The sequence below is a fragment of the Nicotiana tomentosiformis genome, chromosome 1, assembly GCF_000390325.3.
Source record: "Nicotiana tomentosiformis chromosome 1, ASM39032v3, whole genome shotgun sequence".
NCBI classification, from domain to species: Eukaryota; Viridiplantae; Streptophyta; class Magnoliopsida; order Solanales; family Solanaceae; genus Nicotiana; species Nicotiana tomentosiformis.
Window position 1 is genome coordinate 134,527,819 of NC_090812.1, and position 20,508 is coordinate 134,548,326.

Below are 20,508 nucleotides of genomic sequence, written 5' to 3' on the forward strand. Positions count from 1 at the left end.
ATGGTATCTCCAGAATCTGCCATTTCATATTTGGTTAGACTTTGGCTAGGAACATCCATCAGAATGTGTTACAAATTGGTGATTTTCTTTCTTTTTTTATTCCAGAATTTCTCAAAGTTGCACTACATCTCCCCTATTCCTCACCAACAAAATGCTACTCTGCTCTGTATTTATCATATTGAATTAGGCATTCATTTGTTGATGACTTAATTAATTTATGGTTCTTTTCTACATCCAAAAGGGCTAATGTTTCTTCTTCTCTTTTGCTTTTTGATCAATTATAATGCAGTGACATGCTAAAACTGATGTCATTTCTTTAGAAAAGATGAATTTGTGCTTTTAATTTCATTACTAGCAGCTAAACATGTTATTTGAATTGACATTGTATTAGTATCAAATCTGAGTTCCATAGCAGAGAGAGAAGGAGGAGTAAATCTAAGAATTAAAATTTCAAACAGACGAAACACTAGATTATAAAAGATTTATTTATTAAGGTAGTAGAATTACATTAGCCGTTGGGTTAAACTTTTTCCTCTCATTTTCATATAGTTGATAACATTGTAAATATTTGGGTCAAGTTGGGCTGGTTGGGTTATGACCCATTTTTTAGCCCATCTTGACCCAGCTCATCTTGACCCAAGTAAAATTTGGGCTGGATTAGGAATTGACCCAATTATTAGTGTAGCCCATCTTGACCAACCCAAACTCATCCCAAACGGCCCATTTTTCACCCCTATCTGGATGTGGCCACTAATACTGCACTCGTAGCATATGGGTAGGTTCATGTAGCGAGAGCCATAATGTATCTTCCCACACCTAGAGCATGGGGGCCTCCGTTGTTGCTGGAATCTCCCACCAGACTAACCCTGCTGGTAGGATCCTCTATTGCCCTAACTGGGACTGAAGCGGCTCCACTACTTCTGACAGGGCCCTGATGGCAGTGCACTGACTAAAGACTGAGCAAAGAACTAGGATGGCCCGGATGACCCTCCCCTAAACACTGATCTTCCACCACTACCACCACTAGAAGAACCACCGAAGTTGCCCGTGGACCGGGCCTTTTTGCTACATTCTCGCTCCATTTTGGCCTTCAATTTTCGGGTCTCTGTGGCTTGAGCAAGTGCCACCATCTTACCAAAGCTCAAATCAGAATTAAAGGCAGCTATAGCGGCCTTATTAATAACCAAGGGGATGAGGCCCTACACAAACCAGCGCACTCTAGTCTCTATAGTGGGCAACATATAGATGGCATACTTGGACAGGTGCGCGAACTTCCTATGGTAATCCCACACTCTCATGCTACCTTGTTTCATGCTCTCAAACTCGGTGTCACAGGCTACCCTAGTGTCTGCAGGCAAGAAATGATCAATGAAGGCATCGGCAAAGTCACTCCACTTTGTCGGAGTGCTCCCCTCCTCAAGGGACTCCTCCAACAGTTCAAACCAAAAATAGGCCAACTACTTCAGGCGATAGGAGGCCAACTCCACTGCATCCCTCTCGAGATTAGTGCCCATGAATACTGGAGGATCCAACTGTAGAAATGTGTTACCCCCGGAGCTAGAAGAATCCCATGGCTGGATGGAAGAAGTAGGTGCAACATTCGATCTTTGGGCCTGTGAAGCCACTATCTGAGCCAACATCTTTATAGCTCCCCTAAGGTCCCCAAAAAAAAACACTACGACCGAAAGCTGGGACTGGTGGTGGAACCGGAGTATCTGTTGGAGGTGGAATCGTTGCACCCTCGGTAATAGTAGGGGTTGGTGCAGTCTGAGCAGGAGTAGTAGAATCAGGCAGTGCTGTAGCTGGAGATTATCCTCACCCCTCGGGTGCCCACCTGCATCATCGGGTATATAAACAACTGCCACTCCTGCGGTGGCATTAGCTCTTTGACCCGTTCTTGCCTTCTTCTTGGGTGACATATACTAAAAATTAGAACAATGCACAATTTAAAGGAGGAACGGTCTTACAATTAGCTCTATCGCACGATCTAGAATATCAAATAAGGATGACATTCCTAAATGTCCAAGTAGGCTCCTAATTATAGATGTGGTCGACAACACATCGATAAGAAGAACTCTACTAGACATAGCTCCGAGACATCCTAGGACACTTTAAAAACTTATGCTTTGATACCAAACTTGTCACGCCCCGACCTTGGGGAGCGTGACCGGCGCTCAACCGAGATATTCTAGTCAAGAAAGCCTACCGGATGCCTTCTACCCAACCTTACCCATGAATAAAGTGAAGATGTATTCCATTAATTAGACAATGAGAAGATAACATGAACAACACCAATTTATTTACCATTAGTTACTTCATTTACAATTTTCAAAAATATATTACATATTCATATTTTAGAAGTGGGAATATGTGATACATATACAATATTTCTAGTTTAACATTCCCAAATCATGATACAACCCACACTATGTCTACGGAGCCTCCAATAGATACAAAAAAGTACTATTCCTCAAAACATTATACATAAAGAATAGAAGATATAAGGCCATGATATGAAGTGGGGCTCACCAAGTTCGCTGAGAAGAGGGTGTACTGCTATCACTAATCAATGTCGCCTGCTATGAAACCACCTGCATCAATTAAAGATGCAGTGCCTCTGGCAAAAACGATGTTAATACATATGGAATAGTACTAATATGTAAAACTAAATACCCTCTCAATGAATCGGGTAACAGTACTAGGAGAAAGTAGCACGAAATCGATGAGTGTCTCAAACAATATTAAAGCATCAAGTTAAGAGAAAGATGATTTTTCAAATAAACATAAATATTTTTAAACTGGGATATTTTTAGTACAGATAAACCACTGTGCTTTTAACACGGAGTCCGATCTCGGCCCGATCGGCTAAGCCGTCTCACCACAATACCGTGTGGGTCGACATCACATTGTGCTAGCAATCATCTCATCCCAATTAAGGGTAGTGGTCTCAACACATCAATCACATCCCAATTATGGGAATAATCTCAACACATCAATCACGGGGTTTACCCCTCAATCACGCCTATACTGGCAATCACTCTTATTCAGGGTTAGGTCATTTCAACCTACCCTTCCTTGGTGACTAAACGATACTCCCAAAATATTTATTATATAATGAAGTTACAACTCATTTCATAATCTTTTAAACTTCCTTTCATTACGTTGGCTCCTTGGGCCACATGTGTAATTTTCATTCTTGGCATGATGGCCACATTTTATATTTCATACTCACTTCTTTCATTTTCAAGCATCATCATGGATTATTAACAGTGAGGGCATTTGTAATCAAGACTTTAAACATGTATATGAGCAATAGAAGTCTTAAACACATTGAGCTTTTCCTTCCAATAATAAGGCATAATAAATATTGCATTTGAACCATGAATTGAAGTTACTACATTATGGTACATAAATCATACTTGAATACATTCCCGAGGGAGAGCATAATATAATATGAGCAAATGAAATACATTTTGAGCATATCAGTTTCGACGCAATGGTTATTTGGAATAATTGAATATACTCGGAATGGCTCGAAACATGTGATTTAGGAACTTGAGCCAATCATACTTGAATCTTACGAGAGCATCATGGAAATTTCTCATATAGGAAAATGATAAAAATTGAATCATAACTAGAAGGGTTCTCATGATATAGGCCTCTTGGGAATTTCGTCAAACACCTATTATGCAAAATCAACTACAAGGCTCTACAACAGTAATCCCTTCCTCCCTCAACCATTCTCAACAAGAATCTACCCCAAATAGTTTAAAAATTCCACATACTAGCTCATATTTGCCCATGCATGGCCTATCTCCAACTCCACAGCTTACTTAAACCCATAACAATTGCGTGAAGATTTTAGGACAAGGTCTTACCTGGATAGTTGATGGTCTAGAGAGTGATTCCCTTGAATCTTCAAGTTTGGGACAAGAATTCATGATCAAAGTACTTGGGGATTCCTTCTCTCTCTCTAAAGTACTTCCCTCTCTCTAAACTAGTCGTTTAAACCAACAAAAATAACCCCAAAGTAATTTTATAAGAAATGATGTCGGGTTATAAAAATAGAAAATGGACCCTCCAAACTCAACTATGCGGTCGCAAAGTGCACTTCAAATCATGTATGCGGCCCACAAAAAGGACCGCAGAAATGGTCCCAAAAGCTGGGTTGTTCGGGTTAGGTATGCGGCAGGTCTGCGGTTTGCAGACCAGTTATGTGGTCGCGTAACGCACCACAAAAGTCTCCCTCTAGATTTTTTCATGCTGAATCTGCGATTGGTGTGTGGCCTGCGTAATGATTAAGCGGTTGCATAATTGACCGCAAAACGACCTTCAAAATTTGCTTTGTTCCTTTTGCACTCTGCGGTGAATCTGCGATCCGCGGAGCAATTATGCGGCAACATAATGGACCGCAGAAATGCCACGTTCTGCAAAGATTATCTACAACCTTCAAACATGCTAGCCTACCTCGGCACCATGAAACCCGGGGATCTTGGTAAACTTTTACGGGGCCTTACAGAACGTATGTTTAAGTGGGGGAGAATGCAACGACTCGACCGGCCATTTTGAGCACTTGCACTTCACTCGGTGGTTTGAGGGCATGAGTAGCGCCATATGATGTATTATGACAAATGTGTATTATCGGTTTCGATTTTCAGGTAATTCAGAATTAGTTTGGAAGAAAGAATTTCATGTTTGAAGCTTTAAGTTGGAAGAGTTGACTAAGTTTTACTTTTGTGTATTTAACACCGGAATAGAGTTTTGATGGGTTCGTTAGGGCCCGATGGCAATTTTGGACTTAAGCATATGCCTGGAATTTGCATTTGGATGTTTTTAGAAGGTTTCGGCACAATTTGGTGAAAGTGGGAAATTTGAACATTTGGAATGTTCATAAGTTTGATCGAGAGTTGACTTCGATGTTATAGGGTTCTAATTGTTGATCAGGGAGTTGAAATAGTTTCGATATGTTATTTGGAACTTGTAAGCAAAATTTGGATACATTCCGAGTTGGTTAGACTTGAATGAGATGCTTGGTTCGTAGTTTGAAGTTTATGAACTTAAGGGATTGATCTTGATCGGTGACTTATTGTTTTGATGTTATAATGTGTGATTTGAGGCCTCAGGTAGGTCCTTAATATGTTTTGGGACTTGCTGGTATGTTCGGACGGGGTCCCAAGGGGCTCGGGTGAGTTTCGGGGTGGTTTCGGACAAATTCTAGGCCATTTTTAGTTGCTGATTTTTTGCCACAGGTGTGTGTAGCGCGATCGCGGCCCTTTGGTCGCATTGACGAAGAGCAAATTATTTTTTGGGTCACTGTGAATCATGATCGTGTAAGCCTTTCGCAACCGCGTAGAAGAAGATTCTGCTATCACTTATTCGACTTTGGAGCTTATGTCTTGCAAACTATAAGGAATTTGGAGATGATCCAAAAATAAAACTCTTTGTGTCTAGCTTTCAAAAAATGAAATCGTCTGTCATTTGGAGTTATGTACAAAATGTTATGGCTGATGCACTACAGGATGTCTGATAAGAGTTTGTGAAGGGTAAAAAAAATATTTTCATCGTACGGGGAAATAGCCGTGGTCGCGAAGGGTAAAATGTGTGTTGGAAAAATTTTGAATCACGATCGCGAAGTTGGTGACCCAATCGTGAAGGTACCTCTTGAGCAGTTTTTAAAGTACTCTATTTCGAATGTCTTGGTCATTTTATCATATTTTGAGCTATGGAGCTCGGAATTGGGTAATTTTGGACGTGATTTTGACCACATAGATTGGAGGTAAGTGTTTTCTACTCGGTATTGATTTTATTCTATGATTCCATCTTCGATTTTGGTAATTAATTGGGGACTTGAAAAGAGAAATTGGGTGTTTTTGTTTATTGTTTCCTAAAGTTAAGTTTTGAGTTTTGAATATCGATTCGGAGTCGGATTTAAGTGAAATTACTATAGTTGTACTCGTAATTGAATTAGTTGTCGGATTTTGTATGTTTTGTTGGGTTCCAAGGTGCAGGTCTGGGTTTGACTTTGAGTAAATGTTCAAAGATTCGACCTTTATCATTTGGGATTATTTCCTTAGGCATTATTTGATATATTTTAGTTGCTTTTGGTTAGTTTCGAGCCATTTAGAGGTCGATACGAGTGGGATGGCATTTCTAGAGTATTGTTTGGCTTGCTCAGTATTGGATTTGGCTTGTTCGAGGTTAGCAACATATCTAAACTTAGATTTGAGGGTATTTAATTACCCTGGGAACTGTGTTATAAGAGATGCATTGAGGTGATGCACATGCTAGGTGACGACCGTGTGGGCGTGCACCGGGAAAATCGTGATTCTAGTTGACCATTAGACTATGACCGGACTTGTTTTGTTATTACATCATGTTGCATCCATATTCTCCCTACTTGTTTGATTATAGGAGTTGTGAATCATGTTAGAAATCATGTTTAGTCTATGTGCTTATTCGGTTGAGACCTAATGATATTATTTCTCTTGTTTTGGGTTCTCAGCTCTAGCTGTAATAATATACTCAATCATGGGTCTTCATTTGCATATCATATCTCAGTCTTTGTTCATCACTCATTGTTACATCAAATGTTATCATTGTTTGGGCTGAGTGGTATGAGATTGTGAGCCTTTGAGACTTGAGAGATTGCAGACTGAGGTGGGCCTGAGAGTCGTGTTGTACGCCGCAACAGTGATATTTATGGGATCGGACTGTTTGCCACATCAGTGATATTTATGGGATCGGGTTGCACGCCGCAGTAGTGATATTTATGCGATCGGGCTGCACGCTACGGCAGTTATTATAGGATTGGGTTGCACGCTGCAGCAGGACATACTGGCTTTATATTATCACTTGGGAAGGATCTGCCCCTACGGAGTCTGACATACCAACAGTGAGCGTAGGTACCGTACATTGCTGAGTGATTGTGTCTGATGAGTGGGAGTTTGAGACTGGTAGATTGAATCCTCTAAGAGTATGAGTATTTGGGATTATCACCATGAAACATTCATTTGACATGCATACGTGGCATGTAGGCATAGAGATGCAATTTTCGTCATGCTACACAGTATTGTGACATTAATGATTTGACATGTACATTGACATGTAGGCATAAAGATGTACTTTCCTTATGCTATCTTATAATGAAATATCTTATCTGTTGTTGAAAGTTTGGGAAAAACCACCGTTTTCTTATATACCTTCATATTTTGGTGATTACAGTGAAAGATTTGGGTTATACTGTTATACCTAAAAAGCATGCATGTTTTCCATAGCTGTGAACGAGCTGAGCATAATATCTTTGAGTTATTACTTCTACTACTTTTATTATATTGTTATGAGCTATTCTCGGCTATTGGTATTGGACTCAGACCATTTTTCTGTGCTCGTCACTACTTTCAACCTAAGGTTAGGTTTGTTACTTATCGAGTACATGGGGTCGGTTGTTGTCATACTATATTTCTGCACCTTGCGTGAACATTTTAGAGCTGACATTGCTGTGTACGACGGGAGCTGGCATTGAAGATGTACTTGTGTTCTGGCAATAGCTCCCTCTTATTCTTTGTAGCTTTAGATTTATAAATCTATTTTTGTACATTTTGAACAGATGATACACACACACACACACACACACACACACACACACACACACACATATATATTTCATACCAACTTTGTAAAATCTAAGTCTTAGAAGCTCATGATTTGTACTACCAATTCTTGGGATTTTTTTGTATAAAAGATCAGTTATTTCATCATTTATTTCTTAGTAAATCTCATTTAAATTGAATTATTGTTAATTGATTTACCTAGAGGATTGGGTTAGATTCATCACAACTAGTTGTATTTTTGGGTCATCACAAAGGGATGTGCCGCGGACGCATAGTGTAAATTGTTGCAGTATGATTTGTGTACATTGTGATCGCGAGGGTATAACCGCGCGTAGGGTACCACTGGACAGTGCATATAAGTAATCTATTTCAGACCCTGAGCTCATTATATCACATTCTGAGTTGGGAAGCTAGGATTTGGGCGATTTTGGAGGAGATTTTCCCCACATGGATTGGCGTAAGTATTTTTTACTCAGTCTTGATTATATTTCATAATTGCATCTTCGACTTTGGCATTTGATTGATGATTTTAAAAGAGAAATTGGGGGTTTTGTCTAAACATTCCTAAAATGTTATTGAGTTTTGAACATCGATTCGCAGTCGAATATCAGTGAAATTAGTATGGTTGGACCGTATTCGAATGGGTTGTCGGAATTTTTGAGTTTTGTCAAGATGCTCCGATTAGGTGAGTAGATGATTTTCTATTTATAGTGCTTCAACTGGTGAAGTCGATGTTCGATTTGTACAAGATTCTCCAATTAGGTGAGTAGACGATTTGCTATGTACAAGTTTCTGTATCATCTATCTGATTCCAAAGTACCTACAAAGAATCCAAAACTTAGCATTAGTTGTACCAGAAAAAATTCAAGCGATGGACAAAGAGGGATAATTTTAGGCAAGTGGCGGATCTGTCATTTTCCCCAGTGTGGTCCTAGTGCATCCTTACTCCTTGTTGACCCTACACTCAAAGAAAATTTTCTAGTAGGGGGGTGTTGGTTTGTGCTGACCACAGTGTTGGTTTGCCCCTACCTAGAACATGGTCGTGCCACGAAGTCCCATAGAAGCAACAAATTACTGTATATACATATATTTTTCTTTAGAAAACATTTCGAAAATAACGTGTTTTAAGGCAAATACTATCATTCCGGATTATGACACGTTACAAAAGGCTCTCCACACACGAGCGTATCCTTTTGAAAACTTCATCATGTTGATGTTGACTTCTGTGAAAACTCTGGCAATGCAGTTGCTTGCTGTTGCGAATGCGTCCTAATTTGAACCAATGCATTACAAAGGTTTCCTAGGGTTAAGACCGAACCCTTTCAGGTTGCCTACATATCCAAAATGGAATCAGGTCTTAACGTAGTTTGTGGGTTATGATGAAATATGACAAAGGTGACCGAGCCTGACTCAGGCAACCTACATATCCAAATGGAATCAGGTAAAGCGTAGTTTCGTGCAAACTTTCCTTTGGTTTCTTCTTGATGGGGACAGATTTTCATTAGAACCACTTGCCCCGGTGTGAATTGGCGAGTCTTCACTCTTTTGTTAATTACATTGTCCATCCTATTTTGATATAATTGACCATGATATACTGCATCTATTCTTTTCTCGTCAATGATCATGAGTTGTTCCTGTCTGACCCATATCCACTATGCGTCGTCCAATTTTGCCTCTCCAATAACTCTTAAGGATGGTATCTCGACCTCTGCGGGTATCACCGCTTCAGTGCCGTATACCAACATGTACGACATTGCCCCAATGGATATTCTCATGGTAGTCCGATAACCCAGTAAAGCGAAAGGTAGTTTCTCGTGCCATTGTATGTAATTGTCCACTATCTTTCACAGAATCCGCTTGATATTATTATTCGCGGCCTCGACTTCCCCATTCAATTGCAGTCTATAGGCTGTGGTATTGCGGTGGATGATTCTGAACTTCTCGCAGATTTCCCTTATGAGGTCGCTGTTGAGGTTCGCAGCATTGTCAGTGATGATAGACTTTGGTATCCTAAATCTTTAGACAATGTTGTTTTGGACACAACCTGCCACCACCTTCTTCGTGACTGCCTTATAAGTTGATGCCTTTGACCATTAGTGGCATTCTCCGAGTATTCCCTGGTTGTAAGGAATTTCTCGACGCCGTGATACCATGGTTTACTATTGGTTTCTTCTTCTACATGGAAGTAATAGGAATGTTGATCCCTCATCTCTACCTCGATAGGGTCGATATAGTTCTTGTTTGGATGCTGAATCTTAGATGATAGGGTTGCAAGGGCATCAACGAACTCGTTCTGATTCTTGGGGACATGCTTGAACTCAATCTTTGTGAACTTCTTGCATAGATCCTTCAAGCAGTGCATGTATGGAAGTATCTTGACATTCTTGGTGGACCATTCCCCTTGAACTTGGTGTATCAGCAAATTGAAATCTCTTATCACCAGAAGTTCTTTGATGTGCTTGTCGACTGCAATTCTGATTCCAAGGATGCACGCTTCGTATTCAGCCATATTATTGGTACAGGGGAATCTTATCTTTGCCGATGCTGGATAGTGTTGTCCAGATTCTAAAATCAGGACTGTCCCAATTCCGACTCCTTTGAAATTTTTTGCTCGATCAAAAAACATACTCCACCCTGGGTATGATTATGCAATATCTTCCCTGTCAAATAGTACATCTTCATTAGGGAAATATGTGGTAAGCGGTTAGTAATCTCCACCCACCGGATTCTTGATGGGGTGATCGGCTAATGCTTGTCCTTTGATATCCTTCTGAGTTATGTACACTGTAAGGACCTGCAAATATTTAAAACAAAAACTCGGGGTTTCGTGGTGCCAAGTTAGATTCCTGCGTTTAAAGCAAGCTCGCCGCGGTTCGGACTTGTTGGATTGACCAGTACACTACGGACTTAGAGAAAATGTTTTGTAGAAGGACGCATTTATGCGGCCGCATAATCACTCTGCAGACCTCATAATGGCCGCAAAGTGAAGCAGTACGTTGGCCAGTTTGAGGTCAGCTTTGCGGTCGATTATGTGACCGCATAACCACTCTACGGACCACATATCGATCGCATAATCCCTCTTGGGTTTTTGCGGAGGGAGTTCTTCGGTGCATTATGCGACTGTAGAACGAGTATGCGGGCCGCATATTGGTCGCATACCTGAGCCGTAGGTTCAGGCCCCTGAGGGCCATTTCTGCGGTCACTTTGCGTACCGCATAACCGTTATGCGGTCGCATATGTAACCGCAGACATGTGTCGGGGCACCCATTTTCTTAATTTAAAACCCAACCCCCATTCCGTTAAAACACCCCATTTAGTGTATTTTGAGCTCGTTTTCTGATACTATAGAGTGAGAGAGGGAGCCTTACAGTGAGAAAGTAATCCTCAGCAATTATTCTTCAATTCTTGCTTTAAACTTTGAAGATTATCAAGGAAAGCAATCTAGGCCTCCATCCTAGAGGTAAGAATCTATACCCTAGCCCTAAATTTTTGAAACTTATAGTGACAATGAGTAATTAATAAGATGGTCCATGGGTATGAGGGTTGTTTATCTTGCATGCGTGTGTGGTAAAAAGAATGTGGAAAAGTGAACTAGAACCATAAATATTTTTCTAATTTTGGGTTCAATTTGTATATTGCTAAAATAGATTGAGGTTGCTAAGGGTTCCGGATAATTGTAGAGTCTAAAGAAGCGCAATAGAGGTATGCATGGCTTACTCTTTTCTTCCTAGAATCGAACTCCTGGTGTCCGAATATTTGGTGTAAGTTCCGACTTGATCATACTAGAATTGTTTGCCTTAGTGTGTTGGGTTGGAAGATTCATGTTCCCTAATTCTTTTAGATGTTTACCATGTCATCATGCTATTTGAGAACGTAACTATGATTTTCCAAGCTCCTTCCCTTATGTGTGAAATGCCTTATGTGATGGTACTTATCGACATAAATGATGATGTTACTTGAACGAATAAAAAGGGAAAGACATGAATTGTAAAATGTGCCAAAGTGCCAATTACTATTTAATAAATGATGCTGTTTGTGCCATGTAATGAAAGATGGGAAAGAGATGTGAATTGAGTGAATACTTGAAAGAGGTTATATCGGTGTGTTGTCGACCATATCTATAATTAGGGGGCTACTTGGACATTTAAGAATGATACACTTCATTGGTGTTCTATATCGTGCGATAAAGAGGAACGTGAGGTTGTTTTCCCCTAACTCGTGCAGTGTTCTAACTTTCAGTAAATGGCACCTAAGAAGAGAGTGAGAATTGGCCAAGAAGCCAATGCCACACCAGGAGTGGTTGTTGATCCCTTACTTGATAATGCGGGTGAGGATAATCCCCCTACTATCACACTGCCTGATTTATCTACTCCGGAACAGACTTCCCCGGTTTCTACACCCGCGGAGGGTGCCCCAATCCCTCCCGCCGATATACCTGTTCAACCTACAGCCCCCGCTCCTGGTCCCGGTATTTCCGATGGGGATCTTAGAGGAGCTATTCAGATGCTGACTCAGTAAGTAGCTTCCCAGGCCCAGAGGTCAAATATTGCACCCACCTTATTTAGCTCGCAAGAGGATTCTTCTAGTTCCAGGGTAAACAGGTTCCTTCAGTTAGACCCTCCAGTGTTCACAGGTACTGATCCCGGGGCAGACCCTAAGGATTTCATTGATGAGATGCATAAGACTCTACGAGTTATGCATGCTACGGAGACAGAAGGAGTAGAGTGGGACTCCTATCGTCTGAAAGGGGTGACATATTCCTGGTTTGAAATGTGGGAAGATTCCCGTGAGGAGGGGAGCCCTCCGACGAGATGGAGTGAGTTCGCGGATGCCTTCATAGACCATTTCTTGCCTGCCGAGACTAAGGTAGACCGTGCTGTGGAGTTTGAGACCCTTAAACAGGGTAGTAGGAATGTGTGGGAGTATCACATAGAGTTCGTGCGCCTATCGAAGTATGTTGTTTATATGATGCCGACTATGGAGGCAAGAGTGCATCGATTGGTGCAGGGCCTTAGCCCTTTTGGTTATTAATGAGGCTGCCACAACTGCTCTAAATTATGACATGAACTGTGGAAGGATGGTGGCATTTTCCCAAGCTACGAAAGCTCGAAAATTAAAGCTCAGGATGGAACGGGAAAGTAGTAGTAGGGCCCGATCAGCCGGCAACCTTGGGGTTTCATTCGGAGGTGGGAGATCATCTTTTCGAGGAGGGTCATCAAGAACATCCTAGTCTTATGCTCAGTCTTCAGCTAGTGCCCCGCCATCAGGGCACGACCAGTAGTAGGGGAGTCGCTTTAGGCCCGGTCAGGGCAGCAGGGGGTCCCACCATCAGGGCCGATCGAGAGGGAGATTCCAGTAGTAGCAGAGGGTCCCATGCCCTAAGTGTGGGAGGATACATTCGGGAGTCTGCTACCTAGACATGCCAGTATGTTATGGTTGCGGAATGAGAGGCCATATTCAGAGGGAGTGTCGTGCATCCCATCAGGGTGCAAGTAGGGGCACAACTCAGTCATCCAGTCCTACAACCGCTACATCTTCAGCACCCCCTCTAGCTCGAGGCTCTCCAGCACCCACAGGGCATGGTGAAGCTAGGGGTGGTGCACAGAGTTCGGGAGAACCCAACCGATTCTATGCTCTGAGTGGTCGACAAAGTGCAGAAGCTTCCCAAGATATCGTCATAGTTATATTGACTGTTCAATCTCATGATGTGTATGCCCTTATTGATCCCGGATCTTCTTTGTCCTATGTTACTCCTTATGTTGCTACGAGCTTCGGGATAGTACCGGAACAACTTCATGAGCCGTTCTCTGTATCTACTCTGGTTGGCGAGTTTATTATGGTCGCACTGGTTTATAAGGATTGTGTTGTCACAGTGCGTGGTTGGGATACCACGGCCGATCTTATTGAACTAGGATTGATTGATTTTGATGTATTAATGGGAATGGATTGGCTTTATTTATGTTTTGCCAAACTCGATTCCCGAGCCAGAATCATGAGGCTTGAGTTTCCTAACGAGCCAGCTGTTGAGTGGGAGGGGAATAATGTTATGCCAAAAGTAGGTTTATTTCTTACCTTAAGGCCACAAAGATGATCAGGAAGGGGTATATTTACCATTTGGTCCGAGTTACGGACACCACTGCTGAGGTGCCTACCCTTGAATCTGTACTAATTGTGAATGAATTCCTCGATGTATTTCCGGATGAGCTCCCTGGAATTCCTCCAGATAGGGAGACTGATTTTGGGATTGATGTGATGCCAGGGACGCAGCCTATATCCATTCCACCTTATTGAATGGCGCCGACAGAATTAAAAGAGATAAAGGAACAACTAAGGTATTTGCTAGATAAAGGTTTCATCCGACCGAGTGTGTCACCTTGGGGCGCACCGGTTCTCTTTGTCAGAAGAAAAGATGGATCGTTGCGGATGTGTATTGATTACCGATAACTCAACAAAGTCACAATAAAAAACAAATACCCATTGCCTAGAATAGATGATTTGTTTGATCAATTACAAGGTGCTAAGTTCTTCTCCAAAATTGATTTGCGGTCCGGGTACCATAATGTCTTATGGGCTAACAAATGCCCCGACAGCTTTCATGGATCTTATGAATCGAGTCTTCAAGCCGTTCCTCGACTCCTTTGCAATAGTATTCATTGACGACATCCTTGTGTATTCATGAAGTCGAGAGGATCACGCCGATCACCTCAGGGCAGTTCTGCAAACTCTTCACCAACACCAATTATATGCAAAGTTCTTGAAATGTGAATTTTGGCTTGAATCTGTCACATTCCTGGGTCATGTTGTCTCCGGAGAAGGAATTAAGGTTGATCCTCAAAATATTGCAGCGGTGAAGGATTGGCCTAGACCTACTACTCCAATAGAGATTCGCAGTTTCTTAGGTTTGGCCGGGTATTATAGGAGGTTCGTGGAGGGCTTCTCCATTCTTTCCTCTCCATTGACTAAATTGACGCAGAAGGCGGTTAAGTTACAGTGTTCTGATGCTTGTGAAAGGAGTTTCCAGGAATTGAAATCAAGATTGACTTCGGTGCCAGTATTGACCCTACCAGATGGTACTGAGGGGTTTGTGGTATATTGCGATGCTTCAGGGATCGGTCTTGGGTGTGTATTAATGCAACATGATAAGGTAATAGCATATTATTCAATAGCATACTTCTAGATATTCCATGCACCCAGGTTCTACAAAAATGTATCATGATCTTAAGGAAGTTTACTGGTGGAATAACATGAAGAGGGGTGTGGCAGACTTTGTGGCAAAATGTCGAAACTGTCAACAAGTGAAGCCCGAACATCAAAGGCCCGGTGGGTTAGCTCAGAGTATAGAAATTCCAATGTAGAAATGGGAAATGATCAACATGGATTTTGTGGTAGGGTTACCACGTACTTTGCGTAAATTTGACTCAATTTGGGTGATTATGGATCGACTCAAAAAATCAGAACACTTCTTGCCGGTTAAATCCACCGACACTGCGGAACAATATGCTCAATTATATATCAAAGAAATAGTCAGGCTTCATGGCACTCTAGTTTCCATCATTTCTCATCGAGGGGCCCAGTTCACAGCTAATTTCTGGAAGAAATTTTACTAAGGTTTGGGTACGCAGGTAAATCTTAACACGACTTTCCACCTAGAGACTGACGGGCAAGCAGAGCGGACTATTCAGACGCTTTAAGACATGTTGCGTGCTTGTGTGCTTGACTTGAAGGGCAGCTGGGACAATTATTTGCCGCTCATAGAATTTGCTTAAAACAACAGCTTCCATGCCTGTATTCAAATGGCGCCGTTTGAGGCCTTGTATGGTAGAAGATGTAGATCACTGATTGGGTGGTTCGAGGTTGGAGAAGCTGAACTAATAGGACTAGACCTTGTGCATCAGGCTATAGAAAAGGTTAAGATCATAAAGGAGCGATTGAAAACTGCTCAGAATCATGAAAAATCCTATTCGGATGTTCGTCGCAGAGACTTAGAATTCAAGGAAGATGATTGGGTTTTTTTGAAGGTATGTCCAATGAAGGGGATCATGCGGTTTCGAAAGAAAGGGAAATTAAGTCCGAGGTATGTCGGGCCGTATAGAATTACTCAAAGGATAGGTCAGGTGGCTTACAAGCTTAATCTACCACTTGAGATGTCATTAGTGCACCCGGTATTCCATGTGTCCATGTTAAAGAAGGTAGTTGGAGATCCGTCCGCTATCGTGCCGGTTGAGACAATCGAGAGTAGTGAAGAACTTTCATATGAAGAGATTCCGGTTGCTATTCTTGATACACAGGTCCGAAAGTTGAGGAACAAAGAAATTGCATCCGTAAAAGTATTATGGCGAAACCAGCAAGTCGAAGAAGATACTTCGGAAGCCGAGAATGAAATGAAAAATAAGTACCCTCATTTATTTGACTAGCCATGTAATAACTCTATAAAGTTGTCCCCCCCCCCCCCAAATTTTGTATCACTTGTTCAGCTAATATAAAGGCACTACTTTCTAGTTATTTGAACCCCCCATGAGGCATCGGTTGGTGTTATTTTGCATTTTGTTGTGTCATTTAATTCTATATATGTTGCTAAGGTGTGTTTCGGGGGCTCTCTGACAGGTGGTTAGGCCTAAATACAAAGGAAACTCTGGCGATATTTTCAGAAAATTAGGAAGTTAGGCAAATTTGGGGCTGATGGTATGTGGTACAAATGAAATTGTGTTAAGCAAACCTTGATCCTCATCCGAGGACGAATGATCTTAAGTGGGGGAGGATGTAAGTACCCGCAGCTATTTAAAATAAAAACTCGGGGTTTTGTGGTGCCAAGTTAGATTCCTGCGTTATTATAGTAGAAAGCTCGCCGCGGTTCGGACTTGTTGGATTGAACAGTACCGTACGGAATTAGAGAAAATATTTCACAGAAGGACGCGTCTCTGCAGCCCATTATGCGGCCGCATAATCACTCTGTGGACCGCATAATGGCAGCTGAGTGAAGCTTTACGGTTGATTATGCGACCGCATATCGATCGCATAATCCCTCTTGCGTTTTTGCGGAAGGAGTTCTGCGGTGCATTGTGCGACCGCAGAATGAGTATGCGGACCGTATACTGGTCGCATACCTGTGCCGTAAGTTTAGGCCCCTAGGGGCCATTCTGCGGTCACCTTGCGGACCGCATAACCGTTATGTGGTCGCATATGCGACCGCAGACCTGTGTCGGGGCACCCATTTTCTTAATTTAAAACCCGACCCCCATTCCGTTAAAAGACCCCCTTTAGTCTATTTTGAGCTCATTTTCTGATACTATAGAGTGAGAGAGGGAGTCTTAGAGTGAGAAAGTAATCCTCATCAATTATTCTTCAATTCTTGCTTGAAACTTTGAAGATTATCAAGTAAAGCAATCTAGGCCCCCATCCTAGAGGTAAGAATCTATACCCTAGCCCTAAATTTTTGAAACTTATAGTGAAAATGAGTAATTAATAAGATGGTCCATGGGTATGAGGGTAGTTTATCTTGCATGCATGTGTGGGTAAAAATAGTGTGGAAAAGTGAACTAGAACCATAAATATTTTCCTAATTTTGGGTTCAATTTGTATATTGCTAAAATAGATTGAGATTGCTAAGGGTTCCGGATAATTGTAGAGTCTAAAGAAGCGTAATTGAGGTATATATAGCTAACTCTTTTCTTCCTAGAATCGAACTTCTGGTGTCCGAATATTTGGTGTAAGTTCCGACTTGATCATACTAGAATTGTTTGCCTTAGTGTGTTGGGTTGGAAGATTCATGTTCCCTAATTGTTTTAGATGTTTACCATGTCATCATGCTATTTTGAGAACGTAACTATGATTTTCCATGCTCCTTCCCTTATGTGTGAAATGCCTTATGTGATGGTACTTATCGACATAAATGATAACGTTACTTGAACGAATAAAAAGGGAAAGACTTGAATTGTAAAATGTGCCAAAGTGCCAAGAACAATTTAATAAATGAGGTTGTTTGTGCCATGTAATGAAAGATGGGAAAGAGATGTGAATTGAGTGAATACTTGAAAGAGGTTATGTCTCAAGTAAGATGGCTTAGCCGATCGGGCCGATATCGGATGCCATGCCGTACACATGGTGGCATTTGTGTTGGAGTTATTGATTTACATTGTGGATATGGATATGTCTCACTTGAGATGGCTTAGCCGGTCGGGCCGAGATCGGACTCCGTGTAAAAACATGGTGACATTGTGAGTTGTGGCTTTGGCACTAAATATCATTAACCTAAAAATATGGAAAGATTGAATTTGAAATTATGTGATCCTTATTTGGTGATTCTTTGTATTCTGTGAAGTACTTATTGATTGTTATGACTGACTTCTCTTTGATTCACTGTTCATTCTACTAAGATTAGTGCTTGCCTTACATACTAGTACTATTCAACAGTACTAACGTCCTTTTTGCCAGGGGCGCTACATCTTTGAATGTATGTAGGTGGTTCCATCGCAGATAGCGCTGATCGCAGATAGCGGTGCTCTCCCTCTCACGCATCACAGCAGTCTTGGTGAGCCCCATTTCTCCCTGGGGTCATGTAGTCCTTCTTCTGTATCAGTTTTTATATTTTGAGGTATAACCGGGGCCTTTTTGCCGGCATTGTCATGTTGCTCTTTTGTACCCTTAGAGACTCCATAGACATTTATATGGGTCATGAATGAATGTTGGGGTGGTCGTTGGACCGAGTTGTATTTTGGAAACTTAACTATGGCATAATGCATATAATGAAGAAAATGAACTAGCAACGTTTATATATTTATATAACTGATCTCTCTCCTATTTTACAAATGGTGACGCATTCCCTTTTTGGATCATGAATGAGTCGGGTAGGAAAGGTTTACTAGGCTTGCTCGACCGGGTTCACTCGATTTAGCGCCGGTCGCGCTCCCTGAAGTTGGGGCGTGACATACACAATGTCAAATTCGCTGAGGAGAATCTTCCATTTACCTAGCTTTCTGGTGGGCATTGGATTCTAAAAAATGTACCTGACCGGGTCGAGCTGAGATATCAGATGCGTGATGTACACTGACATATAATGCGTTAGCTTCTGAGCGATCCAAGTCATAACACAACAAGTGCATTCTATCAGTGTATACTTGGGGTCGCATGGCTTGAACTTCTTGCTTAAGTAGTAGATGGTCTACTCATTTCTCCCAATTCTGTCATGCTGCCCCAACACACAGCCGAATGCGTTGTCCAAAACTGGCGGGTTTGAAAGATACTCTTTGATTCTGTCAAAGGATTTCTTGCACTCCTCCTTCCATTTTATGGTGGCATCTTTCTTCAACAGCTTGAAAATGGGTTCACAAATTATCGTGGACTGGGCTATCAAACGACTGATGTAGTTCAATCTACCCAGAAACTTATGACATCTTTCATTCTTTTCGGTGGCAGTAATTCTTGGATGGCCATGATTTTTTGATGTGCCCAACTCTATCCCCTTCCTACTTTTAATGGAACCCAATAGTTTTCCAGCGAGGACTCCGAACGCTCACTCTGCTAGATTCATCTTCAAACTGTACCTTCACAGGCATTTGAAACATTTCCTCAAGTCATCCAAATGCTCTGAGCTCCTTCGAGACTTTATGATGACATCATCCACATACACTTCAATCTCCTTATGAATCATATCGTGAAAAAGGGTCATCATGGCCCTCGTGTAGGTGTCACCGGCGTTCTTGAGATCGAACGACATAACTCTATAACAATAGACTCCCCATGGTGTGGTGAAAGTTGTCTTCTCTACATCTTCCTCATGCATTAAGATTTGATGGTATCCAGCGAAACAATCCACAAATGATTGTAGTTCATGCTTTGCACAGTTATCGATGAGGATGTAGATGTTTCGTAGAGGGAAATAGTCCTTTGGACTAGCTTTGTTATGATCTCAGTAGTCCACACATATTTTGATCTTTCCGACCTTCTTGGGCACTAGGACGATGTTTGCCAACCAACTTGGATAGTTGGTGACCCTTACTATAATTTTCTTCTATCTGTTTGGTCACTTCTTCCTTTATCCACAAACTTAAATCAGGTTTGAACTTTTTGGGCTTCTACTTGACCGGTGGTCTGGTAGTGTCAGTGGGCAGTCGATGCGAGACAATGTCGGTGCTTAATCCTGGCATGTCATCATATGACCATGAAAACATGTCGACGTACTGTCGGGGAAGCTCAATCATTTATCCTTCTGCTCGGCTTTTAGGTGAATGCTGATTCTGGATTCTCTTACATCTTCTACACTTTCAAGATTGACCACTTCTGTTTCTTCTAGGCTGGGATTTCTCTGACTTTCCAACTGCTCGATCTCTTGTGGGAGATTGTCGGGCATCATGCTCTCATCATACTTCTCATAATCGGGGTCATTGCGCTCAATGGTTTCGTTACATGTCATAATCGTGGAACGCTATTTTTATCAGTTTGATTTATGAAAAGAAAAGCTAAGTATAAATAAAGTGGTAAAACAAAGTTGCAATATTTAGGAAAATAATTTTCTTTATTTCATCAAAGGGGAACATCTTAAGTGTTCAACAAAGTTAAATGACAAAAGGGAACAGACATGGTAGAGGCATCAATTGACCGTGCTCTTTTCAAAAGAAAGATTTTATAGTTCCATGCTACCAAGACTCCCGACAAACCAAAGATGGACTAGCGGTCCAATTCTGCAGCTCTTCCCCTGGTTCGGCATTCCTGATAGTCGGTGTCTTGATGTCAATTCCTTCACAACATTCTTCAATCATATTAACGAACAACTTTCCTATTCCATCGATGATATCATATTTTGGTACCGAACTCTATCCTGGACTTTCAACATGCTCTGGCCCAAAAACCTTTTTCCCGTAGCTAACGGTGTGAGCTTTCCCTTACGGAGGCCGATATCTTA

The 20,508-nt window shown here is 41.6% G+C and overlaps 2 protein-coding genes across 2 annotated transcripts; one reads left to right on the forward strand and one right to left on the reverse strand.

Annotated features, from left to right (window-relative positions):
- Positions 1-9,564: 9,564 nt before the first annotated feature.
- LOC138910141 (uncharacterized) lies at positions 9,565-10,119 on the reverse strand. Its single transcript, XM_070201365.1, has one exon. The coding sequence runs from the start codon at positions 10,117-10,119 to the stop codon at positions 9,565-9,567; it is 555 nt and encodes a 184-aa protein (XP_070057466.1).
- Positions 10,120-13,053: 2,934 nt separating this feature from the next.
- Positions 13,054-19,744, forward strand: LOC138910143 (uncharacterized). The gene is made up of 3 exons (XM_070201369.1): positions 13,054-13,539; positions 14,584-14,690; positions 19,663-19,744. The coding sequence occupies exons 1-3, from the start codon at positions 13,054-13,056 to the stop codon at positions 19,742-19,744; spliced, it is 675 nt and encodes a 224-aa protein (XP_070057470.1).
- The last annotated feature ends 764 nt before the right edge of the window (positions 19,745-20,508 follow it).